Genomic DNA, 15,468 nt, shown 5'->3' on the forward strand with positions numbered 1-15,468 from the left:
TTTTTGGCATAATTTTCTTTTCTTTTACATTGAGATACAATTGATACAGAATATGTATTACTTTTCAGTATACAACCTAATGATCTGATAGATGTATATATTGCAAAATGATCACCATCATAAGTGTAGTTAACATGTATCACCTCACGCAGTTACACACATTTTTTTTTATGATGAGAACTTTTAAGATCTACTCTTTTAGCAACTTTCAAATATACAATACAGTATTGTTAGCTATAGCCACCATGCCGTACATTACATCCCCAGGACTTAGTTATTTTATAACTGGACGTTTGTACCTCTTGACCCCCTTTAGCCATTTCATGCATCCCTACCCCCGCCTCTGGCAACCACAAATCTGTTCTGTGTATCTATGATTTCAGGTTTTTTTTTTTTTTTGGTTCCACACATAGATGAGACATACAGCTATTTGTCTTTCTCTGTCTGACTTATTTCACTTAGCGCTCAAGTTCCATCCATGTTGTCAAAAATGGCAAGATTTCCTTTTTGGGGGATAGTTTCTTATCAAAGAAGAAAGAAGACAATTATTAATACTGTAGTATCAGAAAAGGATAGTGACAAAGTACATTGTCTACGTGCAGATGTTTAAAAATCAAAACATGCATAGAATTATATAATTCTTAGTAAATTTCTTTTAAAAGCAGTACAATAAAATTACATATATTTCTGGCTTCCCTGGTGGCTCAGTGGTTGAGAGTCCGCCTGCCGACGCAGGGGACACGGGTTCGTGCCCCGGTCTGGGAAAATCCCACATGCCGTGGAGCGGCTGGGCCCGTGAGCCATGGCCGCTGAGCCTGCGTGTCCGGAGCCTGTGCTCCGCAACGGGAGAGGTCACAACAGTGGGAGGCTCGCGGACCGCAAAAAAAAAAAAAAAAATTACATATATTTCTCTTTCAGTTCAAACACTCAAACTTATTTTTGGCTTTGGTTTTTTATAACTCTCAACCTCCTTTCATTCAGTCTCATAAAAGCAGAATAAAGTTAATTTTGCATCCTTCAAGTAAATGTATGTGTAGTGGAGCTGGATGACATCTTTGTTCATATCTTTCCCAGTTTCCCCAGTTTCGCTGGTATTAGTTGCCTTGTCAATAATCCATCTCTTTTTTTTTTGTTCAGCATAATTTCCTTTAATAATTTCTCCATTTCCAGTAGGATTTCATTTTGAGGTTTAATGTATCAAGCCAGTATAAAGTTTTACAGTTTTAGTAATTCTGGATTCCAAGTCATTTAAGATGAAAATGGATATGCAAAGTTTACTTAAGAAATTTCATTTTCTTCTTTTGTAACATCTAAGTCTTCATCCTCTTCATCATCACCTTCTGCTTGTTGATCCTTTCTTAGTCGACAGGTGGATACCTGTCCTGTCCCACATGCACACTTAGCTGACACTGATCTCTGAAGATGTGACTTTGAATTTGCTCTTATGATATCTAAATGGGATGAATAATCTGGTGGATACAGAGAATTTCAGAAAACCTCTAAATCTTCTCCATCAATCTTTTGTGTATTTTGGTAGGTAGTAGTGGAGACATCTAAAGCTTTGCTGTGAAATAACATTTCGATAGTGATAAATTCTGAAAATATAGTCTTTATATTCTTTGTTTTCTGCTTTTCAAAATTGTCAGTAGTTTCCTCCAGAGGACAAGTTGTTCGAGTAGCATCCATTGTAGCTCTTTGTAATTCAGCTTTTAAAAAACTTTATTTATTTATTTATGTTTGGTTGCATTGGGTCTTCGTTGCTGTGCGTGGGCTTTCTCTAGTTGCGGCGGGGGGGCTACTCTGTTGCGGTGTGCGGGCTTCTCATTGCGGTAGCTTCTCTTGTTGCGGAGCACAGGCTCTAGGCGTGCGGGCTTCAGTAGTTGTGGCACGCAGGCTCAGTAGTTGTGGCATGCGGGCTCAGTAGTTGTGGCTCGTGGGCTCTAGAGTGCAGGTTCAGCAGTTGTGGTGCACGGGCTTCACTGCTCTGCAGCATGTGGGATCTTCCCGGACCAGGGTTTGAACCCGTGTCCCTTGCAGTGGCAGGTGGATTCTTAACCACTGTGCCACCAGGGAAGTCCCCGTAATTCAGTTTCTGCCTGTGAAATAACATGTTGATCAGATGGGTTTCTCTGACGTGTTCTTTCTGAGTTAACTGTTTAGCTCCTCAATTCTTTGCTGTTAATGTTGCTTTGAGGTCATTTCGTTTCATTTTTACAATGGTTCTGTAACCGAAAGTGGGGTCCAGCTGCTTGCTGCTCAAAAGACATTAAAGAGGCCAGTCTGGTGGAAAGGAAAGTTTGCTTTGTTTTGGATGCCGGCAACCGGTGGGGAGGGTGGACGCCTATCCAAAGGCCGACTCCCTCCGCTGACAGTCAGAGGGCAAGAGCTTTTACAGGCGGAGGGAGGGGGCTACATGCAGAAGCCGCACAGTCAGCTCTGACCGTCATCTTGACATTGATCATCGGTGGTCTGATCAGCGTCATCTTGATTGCTGTAGGTACAGTTAATCTTGAGTTCCAGGGTCGGTTTTTTCCCATTTCTTTGAGGCCATTTCTCAGAATTGTGGCAGCTTAGGTCATGGCTACAGTCTGGTCATCATGTAGTTAACTTCTTCCACCTGGTGGGGTTTTCAGTACCTATAAGACAGCTCACAGGATATGGTGCAGAATGTGATCTATGGCCCTTGAGGAGGAACCAAAGGTCCTTGACTTTGCTTAATGACTAAACTATTATTATTTTGTCTCCTTTGACTGTTTTCCTTTGTTTCTGCATTTTCTCACCTCTCGGATTAAGCTTATTCTTTGGCTAATGTTTTTCCACAGACAAAAGGCAGGCTGAGGACATGGGGGGGCATAGACCACAGGGTCCTGGCTCCCTTCCACTTCCGTAAGCTTGCAAAGGTTCGACTACTTCGGCTTCAAGTCTTTCAGCCTCTGCTTGTCGATAATCCTGAAGTTTGGTAAACTCATCAGCCAAGTTTTTCAGGCCCTGCTTTAAATCTGGGGTCTCCATAGAGGCTCACGCGTTGATTTCATTCCCCAGGAGGTCTGCTCTGTCTCTGCACATAAGCAGCAGCGATCTGGCACAAATGGCTTCTCGTCCCGGTTTTCCAAGCTGTGCCTCCACATCTGGCCTCGCGCATGGTGGGAGACCCCGGGCTGGGGCCCGACCACAGGGGCTCCAAGGCGCCCAGGCGTGTGCAGGGATGCGAGAGCCCTTCAATGATCTCTTAACTTCAAGCAGATTTGGGATCCAAATTCGAAAGCAGGATAATGCTGATTTTTCACAGCATAACATGCTTTGTATTTTCTTTCCCATCCGGCTTTTGAAAAACTGCTGAAGCCTTCCAGGAAGACCTATTCACGCAATGGTATAAATCAAGGCATAACCAGTCCTTGATTGACAGACAGCTGCTGATGCAACAAGCACTGATTAACAGCCAAGGGCTACGACAGGAAACTGCTCACTCCCCTTCCATGTCTGTCTCTGTCCATCACTGCTGGGGATGCTAAGAACCTGAATCTCCCTGCTGCTGGGGATGCCTGGTGCTTTATCTCCCTCAACTCAACGTGGAGACTCTTTGATAAATGCAGAAAGAATGTCCCCACTCCCACCCTTGGCCTCCCTGGGGAATACCCACTGCGTTCTTGGTCCCAGGAACCAAAACTTGTAGCATGTCTCCAGGACCTTGGGAGTGCATGGCTGCAAGGTTGTAGTGGCCTGTGCCATCGGGAACAGGGCTGGGAGAGCCGGCAGGGCTAGAAGCCTGTGCAGGGGTCTGGGCAGGCCTTGGTGCCCGGGAGAGGGTGCCCTTTGGCATCAGTGAATTGGCTCCAGGTGGGAATGTGGGCCAAGGTGTCAACGGGTCTTCTGAGTTTTCAAGAGAAGCCCCAAATCTCCTAACTCAAGAAAAGGTCAACATGTTGTCGGGGACAACAAAAATCTGTCTGGGGCTCCCACGCCCATCTGTGACCCGTGATACGGCATGCATCTGCATTAGGGTCGGGGAACAGAGCCTCGATTTTGAGCAAAGTTGCTATGTGAAAACTCATTAGAAGTTTCAGAAAATCAACCGTCAAATGAACTTCTGGAACGCAGCCCTGTAGTGATAATCCAGACATGTGTACCGTGCTTTACATGTTCCACTGCCTCCCTAAGTCTTTGTAATAATTCAATATGATACAGGAAACCAAGGTTCTTGGACTTGCCCAATAACACATGAACTCCAACAGGCAGAGCCAAACTCAGATCAGATCTCGTAACTGAAATCTCATACTTTCTACCACACCTGGCTGCTGGAAGGGCACCTGAGAATTCACTGCAAAGAAGTCACGCCTGACCTCTGTGGAGCACATAAGCAATAAAATATATGGTCAGAGATGAGTTTTATGTGGTTTCATGTCTTTTAGTCAAGAATTACCAATCCAACTTCATGAAGAGTAAAATATATTGTCTAAAGTAAAACTTTTTAACAACTGACTCCAAGAACCAGTTTAATTGTCTAAATAGCTATAATTTAGTAATAATTTGATTTTAAAACCCCAAGTTAAAATTTCAGTGTGTCTCAGAATCGCCCATTGTTCCGAGAAGCAAATCATTTAAAAATACAGTTAGCTCTCTTTTCTTCTACTCTACAAAATTAAACGTACCTCAAGCAAGGACTCCTTGTTCTTTGCATTCATTTTCTCATGTGTTTCCTTGCTTTCTTTTTTTCCTTTGTTATCCAAGTAAAAATTCTATATAAAACAGTAAAAGACCAGATCAGTAAGTGTTCATTACCATGGTAGCCACTGCACGGGGCTCACGGTCTTGCTGGAGAGAGGAGATATCCCTGGAGGAAGTAAACTGTCGACCATGGTGTATGGTCTCTGTCAATCAAGTGCCTATGGAGGGACTTGCTGAGCACTGACCACTGCCCCACTGGCCAGAAGTAACACCTTCCCATCCTCCCAGAGTGCACATTCAATGAAGAAACAAGCAAAGAGAGAGACCACTGGCAAAGGATACAACGTCATTTAATTGTTAAATCCCATGGTCTAGAACATGAGTCAAATGCTGGAAGCTGGGAGACCACAGTGCCCTTGGAAGAGCCCAGAACCAGAGGATGGTAGAGCCCGTGTCCCATGTTCCAGGCCTTTGATCACCATGATCACCAAAGCCTTGAGGACTAGAGATTCTGGTTTATCCAGAGCAGCATGAAATCTGGATTTTTATAAGCGTTGGCAACTAATTTTAATTTTTAAAAACCACGTGGGTCAATCACAACATAAAGTTTGCTACTTGGCAACTTCTAAGGACAGAGAGAAGCAGAAAGGGCATTTCTGGAAAGAGAACCAGCTTAGCAAAGAAAAGAAAGACCACAGTTTAGAAGCACTCACGATTTGGGGGGAGTACCTATTACGTGCCAGATCCTCAGCCAGGCGCTTTGCAAACATCACCCCAATCCTAGCTGTGAGGTAAGTGACAGTACCCCCCATTTTACAGGTTAGGAAACCAAGGCTCAGCAAGGTTAAATAGCTAGGGCACTGTACCCTGAATGAACACCAGGGGCTGAGTGTGTATGATGTGTGCGCCCTTACCACCACACCACACTACCCCTGAAATTGAAGGTCAGTGGAGTTCAAGAGCAGAGAGACTAAACCTACTCTAATTCAGGCAGCTCCCGACTCAGGGAAGCAGGACCCTCGTCCTCTCCCATGATTATCTCTTTGGAACATCTGTTTGTGGACTGTGTCAGGCATGACCACTGCCACAGTCAAAGTATTTAGCACTTTTATGTGGAAATGTAGAGTTTGTAAAATAGTGCCTGAAAAAAATGTATTAAAACTAGAATATATACTCATGGTGCACAGTGACTAAATTAAGGACGCTCCTGAGTCGAAACACAAATGTTTATTGACATGATGGGAGTGTTTCTCCAAGTGTGATCCCCAGACCACCTGGATGCTCCATAAAATGCATGTTCCTGGGCTGCCAACCTACGAAACTGGAATCTCAGGGGGCCTGGGAACCTACACTCCAACACACTTCCTGGATGATTTTTACTTACACTTAAGTTTGAGAACAGAGTGTATTGGACAGAGAGGAAGCAAACCGCAGGCAAATAAAATTTGCAGAATTAGGAGATCTCCTAGAAATAGAATGCATAACAATGGCAACTTGCTGACTTAAATAGAGAAAATAAATCAAGTACAACTCCTTCCATAATTCTTATTGAATTATCTTTCAATATGGTTTTGTTTTGTTTTTTTTTCTTGTAGTACGCGGGCCTCTCACCGTTGTGGCCTCTCCCGTTGCGGAGCACAGGCTCCGGACGTGCAGGCTCAGCGGCCACGGCTCACGGGCCCAGCCGCTCCGCGGCATGTGGGATCTTCCCGGACTGGGGCACGAACCCGTGTCCCCTGCATTGGCAGGCGGATTCTCAACCACTGCGCCACCAGGGAAGCCCTTTTAATATGTTTTTAAAGAAACTTTTACGTGTTATTTGAAAGGACAGCATAGTATGAATTAGTGTGATTACTCTATAGGGTTTGGAAACGATTCTAATTCTACGTGTTTGGCTTGAGGACGGTGACTAATGTAATATGTAACATGTGCCACCTGCCAGAACTCTACACTGAGGCCTTACAGGTATGCTTGTCATTTCATCCTCCCCGGAACCCCACAATGTAGGTGCGATTACTATTTCACAGATAAGGAAACAGAAGGATTAAGTGATTTGCCCGAGGACAATCAGCTGCAGAGCTTTGAGTTTTTCATGACTTTTCTCAGCATTAAAATGCTCTAAACACCTTAGGAGGGAACCCAGTATGACAGTGTGGATGGACTTAATACCACTGAACTGCACACTTAAAAGTGGTTAAAATGGTAAATTCTATGTTATGTGTATTTTGCCAAAAACAAACAAAAAGTAATGACCTAGTTGAGAGTGAATGCAGAGTGTGCTCCTAGCAAGCACACTTGCTTTAGGGCCCTGGAAAAAAGTGTCAGCCTGTATGAGTTGAAAGAATGGACAGAGACGGTGAGGGAGACTAGGGCATGTGTGTTTCATCATCATCTGGGAAAAGGAGGGCACGTATCGCCCTCTGCAGGACAGATAAGGGAAGAGCCTTTCTAAACATGAAGGGTCTCATTTTATGAAGTTATCATGAAGGGTCAGGACGTAGCCGTGTCTTCTCTGAGACCCCTGTCCCTTTTTCGGCTTCTGAATACCTTTTTTTCCCCTTCCAAGTGATAGTGCTATATTGTGTTTTTGTTTTAATGAAAATGCAAAAAGCACAAAGAAAACCCAAGCTGGAGATCACGCAGGGCAGTCCTTAGAAAGGACGGATTGCTCTTGGGTGAGAATTTGGAGTGCTCTGTAGTAAGCAGCAGAATTCAAAAGTTAATTATCTGTTGGGGACAATCTGAGCGCAAAAATAAGGGAACTTTAAAATGGGAAATGAGACTTTCAGTTACAGCCTGCCTCTTTTTCTCACAGCTTCTGAAAATGCAAGATTTGAGAGCAGCACGATAGGACAGAAACAGCAAATATGTTACATTTTTAATATCGCCTTTCTGGAATAAAGAGTAAATCAAACAAACACTTGTCAATCCGTGAGTAAATATTTGTGAGTACCCTTTGCATGTAACATATCACTGTTCTTAAGAATCTTTTTATCACACTGAAAAGATAAATATAAGTTGATGGCTATATATCTGTAGATGGGGGAACCATATAAGACACTGCATAAATGCAAAATGAGCTAAGTTCTATAGGTTTTCAGAGAGGAAGAACTCACTGTGAACCGAGATGATTAAGGAAGACTTACAGAGGAGGTCAAAGTTGGAACTTTGCCTTGAAAGATGTTCATATTCGGATAGGGAAAAAGGAATAAAGAGAGCGTTCAGGGCAGGAGGAAAAGCATGTAAAAAGGCCCAGAGTTAGATCAATATTGGGGCTCTTTGAAGCAACCTAAATGTCCATCAACAGATGAATGGATAAAGATGTGATATATATTTATACAATGGAATACTACTCAGCCATCAAAAGAATGAAATAATGCCATTTGCAACAACATGGATGGACCTAGAGATGATCATATTAAGTGAAGTAAGTCAGACAGAGAAAGGCAAATATCATATGGTATCACTTATTTGTGGAATCTAAAGAAAAAGATACACATGACCTTATTTACAAAACAGAAATAGACTCACAGACATAGAAAACAAACTTACGGTTACTAAAGGGGATAGGGGGGCTGAGGGGGACAGATAAAGCAGCAGTCTGGGATTAACATACACACAGAACTATATATATAATAGGTAAACAACAAGGACCTACTGTATAGCACAGGGAACTCTACTCAATGACTTATAATAACCTATAATGGAAAATAATCTTTAAAAGAATACATGTACGTATGTATGTGTAACTGAATCACTTTGCTGTACACTTGAAACTAACACAACACTATAAATTAACTGTACTTCAATTTAAAAAAAATACTGGGTGCCTTTGGAGCACCCGTGAACAAGCAGCCTGGCTAGTGCTGGGGTGCACCTGATGAAGACCTGGCCATCACTCGCAACTTTTCCGCCCTGTGTCAGAATTCACCAGTGCCCGTCCTCTAGTAATGACTGTGCAGTGCGCCTCCCCCCAGGATGGCCGGAGCTCACGTCCTGGCCCCCTTAGGTTGGGTCTGGCCACGTGACTTGCTTCGGCCAATAGAACGCGGCTGGAAGGGGCGGGGCCTCCATCTGAGCAGAGGACCTGAGAGGCGGCGTTGGGTGTTTCCACTCGTTCTCCGGCACGCTCGCCTTTCACCAGGAGGGGAGTGTGTCAAGGTGGCTGCTGGTCCGAGGACAAGAAGAGGCACGTGGATCTGACTCACATTCTGGAGCCGTGGACAGAGGACCCGGTGGACCTGCAGGCCCCAGACAGAGGAAATACCTGCTACTCTAAGCCACTGGGATCCTGAGGCTGTGTTCATGTCTCCAACCCTGACTGATACACATGCCCACACTGGTTGGTCAGGGGCTCTGGGGCACTGAAAGTCAAGAGCAGACTTTCTTTTAAAATAGGAGCCTCTCCTGGAGGCCGTAAATGCGATGCCTGTTTCCTTCCATCTGGGCCTGGTCCCAGACGGTCAGAGATGAACCTTGGCAGGACAGGGAGGTTGGAAGAGAGGAGGGACACCGTGAGGTCATTTTCTCCCTCAGTGGCTGGTACCCTTCTACACCCGAGGGGAAGTGTGACACCGTGGCTCTCTCCGTGCTCCTCACTCGTGCAAGCAAATAAACCATCACCACCACCTAATTTTGGTTAAGAAACAACAAACGGTGGAATGAAAATTGCCTGAAATACCAAGAGTGATGATTGTTGGAGTGTGGGAATGTGGATGACTTAACTTTACTTTCCTTTCTGCTACTTTTCAGTTTTTTTTTTCCAATGAACTGATATTAATTTTGAAGTCAGAAACATAAAAGATGTTACTAAAAGTAATGAACGTCAATACAGCAAGCAGGCGACCTTACAGCAAGCAGGCGACCTTACATGAATTTGTTTTCCCAATACCTTCTCTGAAAAAGAGATTCTTTGGGCTCCTAGCAAGAAGAACAGCTAATGTTAACACCAGGGTTTGTCTCCCTCTCCAGACACAGACCTCAGGCCTCACGCATCTCTTTTGGTTTCGGGCCCCCACTGGTCTTTGCACAGTGGGAGCTGTATGTCAACACAGCTGGTAAAACAAAACTCTTTGGGTTACGGCTGAGTTTCGTTTGTTCATCTGAACATCTGGCACTCTTTTAGGATGAGCAGACCACCCTGTGATCACAGTCAACTAGAAGAGGAGCTTTCCTAATGCCAACCAGACTGAGAAACTAGGAGAAACTCAGCTGCTTCGTCAACAAAGTTGCTTTAATTAGGACAGTAAGGTTCTACTGCCCCACCCTACTTTACCCCGAAGAGGCGGGACCACCTGGGCAAAAGGGTCCCTATCCTGATCCCATGCTTTAGAGGGTCTCTACTCTGCCCCTAACCTCAGGTATTTCTCTTCCGCTACACTGTGAACCTAAAACTGCTCTTAAAAATAGTCTATTGTTTGGACTTCCCTCATGGCGCAGTGGTTAAGAATCCGCCTGCCAATGCAGGGGACACGGGTTCGAGCCCTGGTCCGGGAAGATCCCACGTGCTGTGGAGCAACTGCCCGCGCGCCACAACTGCTGAGTCCGTGTGAGTCTGTGTGCCACAACTGCTGAGGCCCGCACGCCTAGAGCCCATGCTCTGCAATGAGAGAAGCCACCGCAGTGAGAGGCCGGTGCACCGCAACGAGGTGTGGCCCCCGCTTGTCGCAACTGGAGAAAGCCCTCATGTGGCAACGAAAACCCAACACAGCCAAAAATAAATGAATAAAATAAATAAATTTTTTAAAAGGTTTAAAAAAAATTAAAAAAAATAAAAATGAAGTGATCTGATATTACCTAACTATAGACCAGTCATCCTGGGGAAATTCCTTCCTAATTAAGCATCTTTTGGTCCACAAATTTGCAGGACCTGGTTTCTCTCCATCACCTTATTATAGATAACTTTGGTTAAATTAATTAGACAAGGAGGCCACTGGACTGCGGGGACTCCGATGCCGGGCAGCCTACGTAAGCAAACCAAAATCTGAGCCTCAAGTTTATAAAAACCCGAAACCTAAGGGCATCCAATCACAAACAGTTACCTAGGCTACAATCAAATAATTTCCTTTCTTGGTTTCTGTACCTTCTCTCTCTAAGTCTCTCCCCTGGTTCTTAGCTGAGGAATGCTCCTAATGACTTCTGATTTGGTTCTGCCTGATTCGAATCGAATTTTGTTCAAATAAACTCTTGAATTTTTTTAATATGCTTCAGTTCATCTTTTCTTATAGGTGACCGCTGAATTTCGGTTGGCATCAAATGACTTGACTTTTATATATAAGGTCGCAATGTCGCAAGCGGTTTTCATGCTGGATTTAACCTTGCGAGGTGGAAAGTACAGCCATATCACATTGTACAAATAGAAACGCTGAATTCAGGTGTCATCAGAAAGCCTGCTAAGACCACACAGTCAGCAGGTGACACTTGAGACACAGGCGAACAACATCACTTTTCAAGTCATGGGTGGAGGCAGTGCTTTGCATTTGTGCCTGCAAAGCACACCACTGATGTCCCCAAATCTTTACTGATGGTTGTTTCTAATATTTGAGCTCAAAACCTCCCTTTGCATTCATTTTACTGCCGCCTGCCTAGACTTAGCCCCACAGATAAGTAGTTTGTAAGAGAATCCTATTAAGTACTAAGGATTTCAGTGTTGTAAAATTTCATGAATTTTTTTTTTTTTTTTTTTTTTTTTGCGGTACGCGGGCCTCTCACTGCTGTGGCCTCTCCCACTGCGGAGCACAGGCTCCGGATGCGCAGGCTCAGCAGCCACGGCTCACGGGCCCAGCCGCTCTGCAGCATGTGGGATCTTCCCGGACCAGGGCACGAACCTGTGTCCCCTACATCGGCAGGCGGACTCTCAACCACTGCACCACCAGGGAAGTCCAATTTCATGAAATTTTACATAATTTTGTATGGTTTAGTAATTTTCCAGAAGAACTGATACCCTGGGCCACAGAAGCTCTTTCTCAGTCAAGCTGCAAATACTAATCCATATTTTACATATCAAACAGGCTATGGGGAGGCCAAGAACAGACTGAGTTTGGAGTCCTGAATGCAGATTCCAAGGAGAAAGACAGAATCTGAACTCTCAAGCACTCCAGGGATCTACACCTGCAGACCTATGAGAGTAGGCACCACTGTCTCTAAGGGCACAGAGGATGTCATTTACCATGTAAAACAATGTGACTGTTAGCACACAGTTCTCCAGGAATGGTGGCCCAGGCCAGGCCTTTGCATCCACTTTTACAGAGAGAGCAGAAGAATAAATGGGGGCTTATCTGATCTGGGCCTCTGGCAATCAGTTTCTTCTCATTGTGGGAAACTGAGTCTGTGTAGTAACTTCTGAGTCAATTGTTTCCATTTGTGGTATCATCCTGCTAGCTGTATTCAATTTACCTTGTCTGAGGACGTCCTCAGTCACTACCAATTTCATTCCAGGTTTCCTACAGTCTTGAGAGCTCTGAACAGAAGACTCAACCTATGGAAACCACTCATCAAATCCCCAATGAGCCTTAAGATCAAACAAAGGCCTCCTTTCTATCTTTGATCTCAGTTTTCTCATCTGTAAAGAGGAATAGCAATATATCCTTCTTAACCCTTATAGTTGTAAAGACTGAAGATAATACTTGCAAAGCTTCTAACCTAGCATAGAGTAGCTATTAATAGTTTCTAGCAATTTCCCTCTTTCCCTGGATCATCAGTTTATCCCTCTGCATTTGATAAAATGTAGCTTTTGTTATAAACTGCCATGAAAATAAGTTCTTAGGCTTTTCCAGTAAGCGGCCTGAAGTGACCTCTAAAAATGGGTTGCTATTCACTTGATCCAGAAAACCCCACAAAATCATGCAAATCAAGAGGTTCAACTCTTCGTGTTCACTTTAAGAACACTCGTGAGGGCTTCCCTGGTGGCGCAGTGGTTGAGAGTCCGCCTGCCGATGCAGGGGACACGGGTTTGTGCCCCGGTCCGGGAAGATCCCACATGACGCAGAGCGGCTGGGCCCGTGAGCCATGGCCTCTGGGCCTGCGCGTCCGGAGCCTGTGCTCCACAATGGGAGGGGCCACAACAGCGAGAGGCCCACGTACTGCAAAAAACAAACAAACAAACAAACAAAAAAGAACACTCGTGAAACTGCCCAGGCCAATACGTGTATGTGTATCCGAAAAGCCACCAAGTATCTGAAGGATGTCACTATAAAGAAGCAATGTGTGCCATTCCGTCATTACAATGGCGCAATTGGTAGGTGTGGCCAGGCCAAACAGTGGGGCTGGACGCAGGGTCGGTGGTCCAAAAAGAGTGCTGAATTTTTACTGCACATGCTCAAAAATGCAGAGAGTAAGGCTGAACTTAAGGGCGTAGATGTAGATACTCTGGTCACTGAGCAAATCCAGGTGAACAAAGCCCGCACAATACAGTGCAGGACTTACAGAGCTCATGGTCAGATCAACCCATACACGAGCTCTCCCTGCCACACTGAGATGAGCCTTACTGAAAAAGAACAGATTGTTCCTAAACCAGAAGAGGAGGTTGCACAGAAGAAAAAGATATCCCAGAAGAAACTGAAGAAACAAAAACTTCTGGCCCAGGAATAAATGCCGCAAAAAATAAATGCAAATAAAAGTTAGAAAAAAACAAAAGTTCTTAGGTTTGATATCTTAAGAACTTAGAACCAATACTATCTAATAGAAGTCAGTTCCTGTTACTATCTTTATCTCTAGAAGTTTTTTACAATCACAGAGGAAAGTCCCTTAATGCAAGATAAGTTTGGGGGGGGGGGGGACACTGGGAAAGTGACCAAAATCCAGTCAGTTCTCTTTTTCCTTGTAAACAAATACCTTGGAGTTGGAGAGCAGGTGAGATGGGGATGTCAAAGGTAGAAAGATTTTTACTCATCTCGTGAGAAAAGAAAAACAACACAAGGAAAAATTTAGAAGCATGTCTCTAGAGACATTTATAGATAAAATATTGCCCGTCTCATAGAAAATATGAAAGTAAAAATGTGTACATTTCATGCTGAATTTATGGAGGGTGAAATGAGATTTTTTTTGAAGGAGAAGGAGAAACAGCAATGTTTAAAATCTAAGTCATCATGTTTATATCCCAACCTATTTCTCTTCTCATGCTTCCTACCGAAGGGAAGGGCATCTAATTCCCTAGGGGGGAATCGATGCCATCCATGTCTGCTCCTGTGCCTCCTTATTATACCAGCATCCAAGCGGGCACCATATTCTGCAAAATTCCATTACCTCCTGAGTCTCTCCGAATGCCCTTCAGGCCATCATCATCTGTTCTTTCTGGGCTTCTGTAACCACCTCTCCATCACATGGCAGCTGCCACTTCTACTTTCTCCAAATCCGTTCTCTGCTGTGCGATCACAGTGATCTTCCCTCAACTCAACACCCTTCAACGGCTCTCCCTGCAAGCCTCAGGACAAAGCCCAGTGTCTTTAACACGATCTACAAAGCCCTCGATCATCTTGTTCCTGCTGATCTCCAGTCCAAAGGAGGTCTTGCTAGGACCACATGATTTTGTTAAAAGACAATTTGATCAAGAACAAAATCACAGCAGAAACAACACGCTGATTCAAAATCTCCCCCACCACTTATTTTTCAAGTCTTCGTGATTCGGACGCACTGAGTATTTAGTAGTGCTTCGTTTTTATGCATCTTTAAGCCTCTGGGACCATTTTTCAGACTTTTTCAAGTTTTTAAATTTTATCTCTATTTTATTCTTAGACAATTATGCTTGTTTGGCATCTATTCCTAAAGTTTTGGGGCTTGTGGCAAAGTATTAGGGAGTGAAGTGAGTGTAAATCAATGGCCTGATGCCATGGCTGCCGGCCAGGAAGACCAGGACCTGTTCCAGCATCCATGAGTCCTAAGTGGGGTGGGGCCTCCACCGGCTCTCACTGGCACTGGTCTGGTGGGAATAAACACAACACACTATAGGCTGAATGCAGTGAACAATACCCTGGAACACTGTCAGTGGCTTCAGAATCTTCTGTCATCTAATAAGCTTCTGCAGATGACGATTCACTCACCATCTCTACTTCCATAAATCATTTTTCTGCAAGAACGAACCCTAGACTTGAGCTCTTCCACCCACAGAGAGTGGGGCATGCTCCATGCCCCTCAATCATGACCACAAAGTTGAATGAATCCCATAGTGGGAAGAAAATGCAGCTTCATATAAAAGAAATACAGAATACAGCTAAACAGGAAAAGCAGGCATGAGTGGTTGAGGCTGGGTTTTTAAAAACAGCAAAATGTTGAAACAAGAAAAATCTCGAATAAACAACCTAACCTTATACCTAAAGCAACTAGAGAAAGAAGAACAAACAAAACCCAAAGTTAGTAGAATGAAAGAAATCATAAAGATCAGAGCAGAAATAAATGAAATAGAGATGAAGAAAACAATAGCAAAGATCAATGAAACTAAAAACTGGTTCTTTGACAAGATAAAAATAACAAAATGTTGGGACTTCCGTGGTGGCGCAGTGGTTAAGAATCCACCTGCCAACGCAGGGGACATGGGTTCGATCCCTGGTCCGGGAAGATGCCACATGTCGCAGAGCAACTAAGCCTGTGCGCCACAACTACTGAGCCCACGTGCTGCAGCTACTGAAGCCCGTGCACTTAGAGCCCATGCTCCTCAACAAGAGAAGCCCACGCACTGCAACAAAGAGTAGCCCCTGCTTCCACAACCAGAGAGAAAGCCCGTGTGCAACAATGAAGACCCAACGCAGCCAAAAAAAACAAAACGTTAAAAACTGAGTAAACAGCCTGAAAATATATTTTAAAGGAACC

General features: G+C 44.2%; 1 protein-coding gene and 1 pseudogene across 5 annotated transcripts in view; both read right to left on the minus strand.

Annotated features, from left to right (window-relative positions):
- APBB1IP (amyloid beta precursor protein binding family B member 1 interacting protein) overlaps positions 1–15,468 on the minus strand; it is a 98,747-nt gene that overhangs the window by 22,971 nt on the left and 60,308 nt on the right. For all 5 annotated transcript variants that reach the window (XM_067030305.1, XM_067030306.1, XM_067030307.1 and 2 more), the window contains one exon: positions 4,650–4,736. In XM_067030305.1, coding sequence (XP_066886406.1) covers positions 4,650–4,736 — 87 coding nt within the window. The remainder of the gene's footprint in view (positions 1–4,649; positions 4,737–15,468) is intronic.
- Positions 1,279–3,820, minus strand: LOC136793735 (CBY1-interacting BAR domain-containing protein 1-like; annotated as a pseudogene).

The sequence above is a fragment of the Kogia breviceps genome, chromosome 3 (assembly GCF_026419965.1).
Source record: "Kogia breviceps isolate mKogBre1 chromosome 3, mKogBre1 haplotype 1, whole genome shotgun sequence".
Lineage (NCBI taxonomy): Eukaryota > Metazoa > Chordata > Mammalia > Artiodactyla > Physeteridae > Kogia > Kogia breviceps.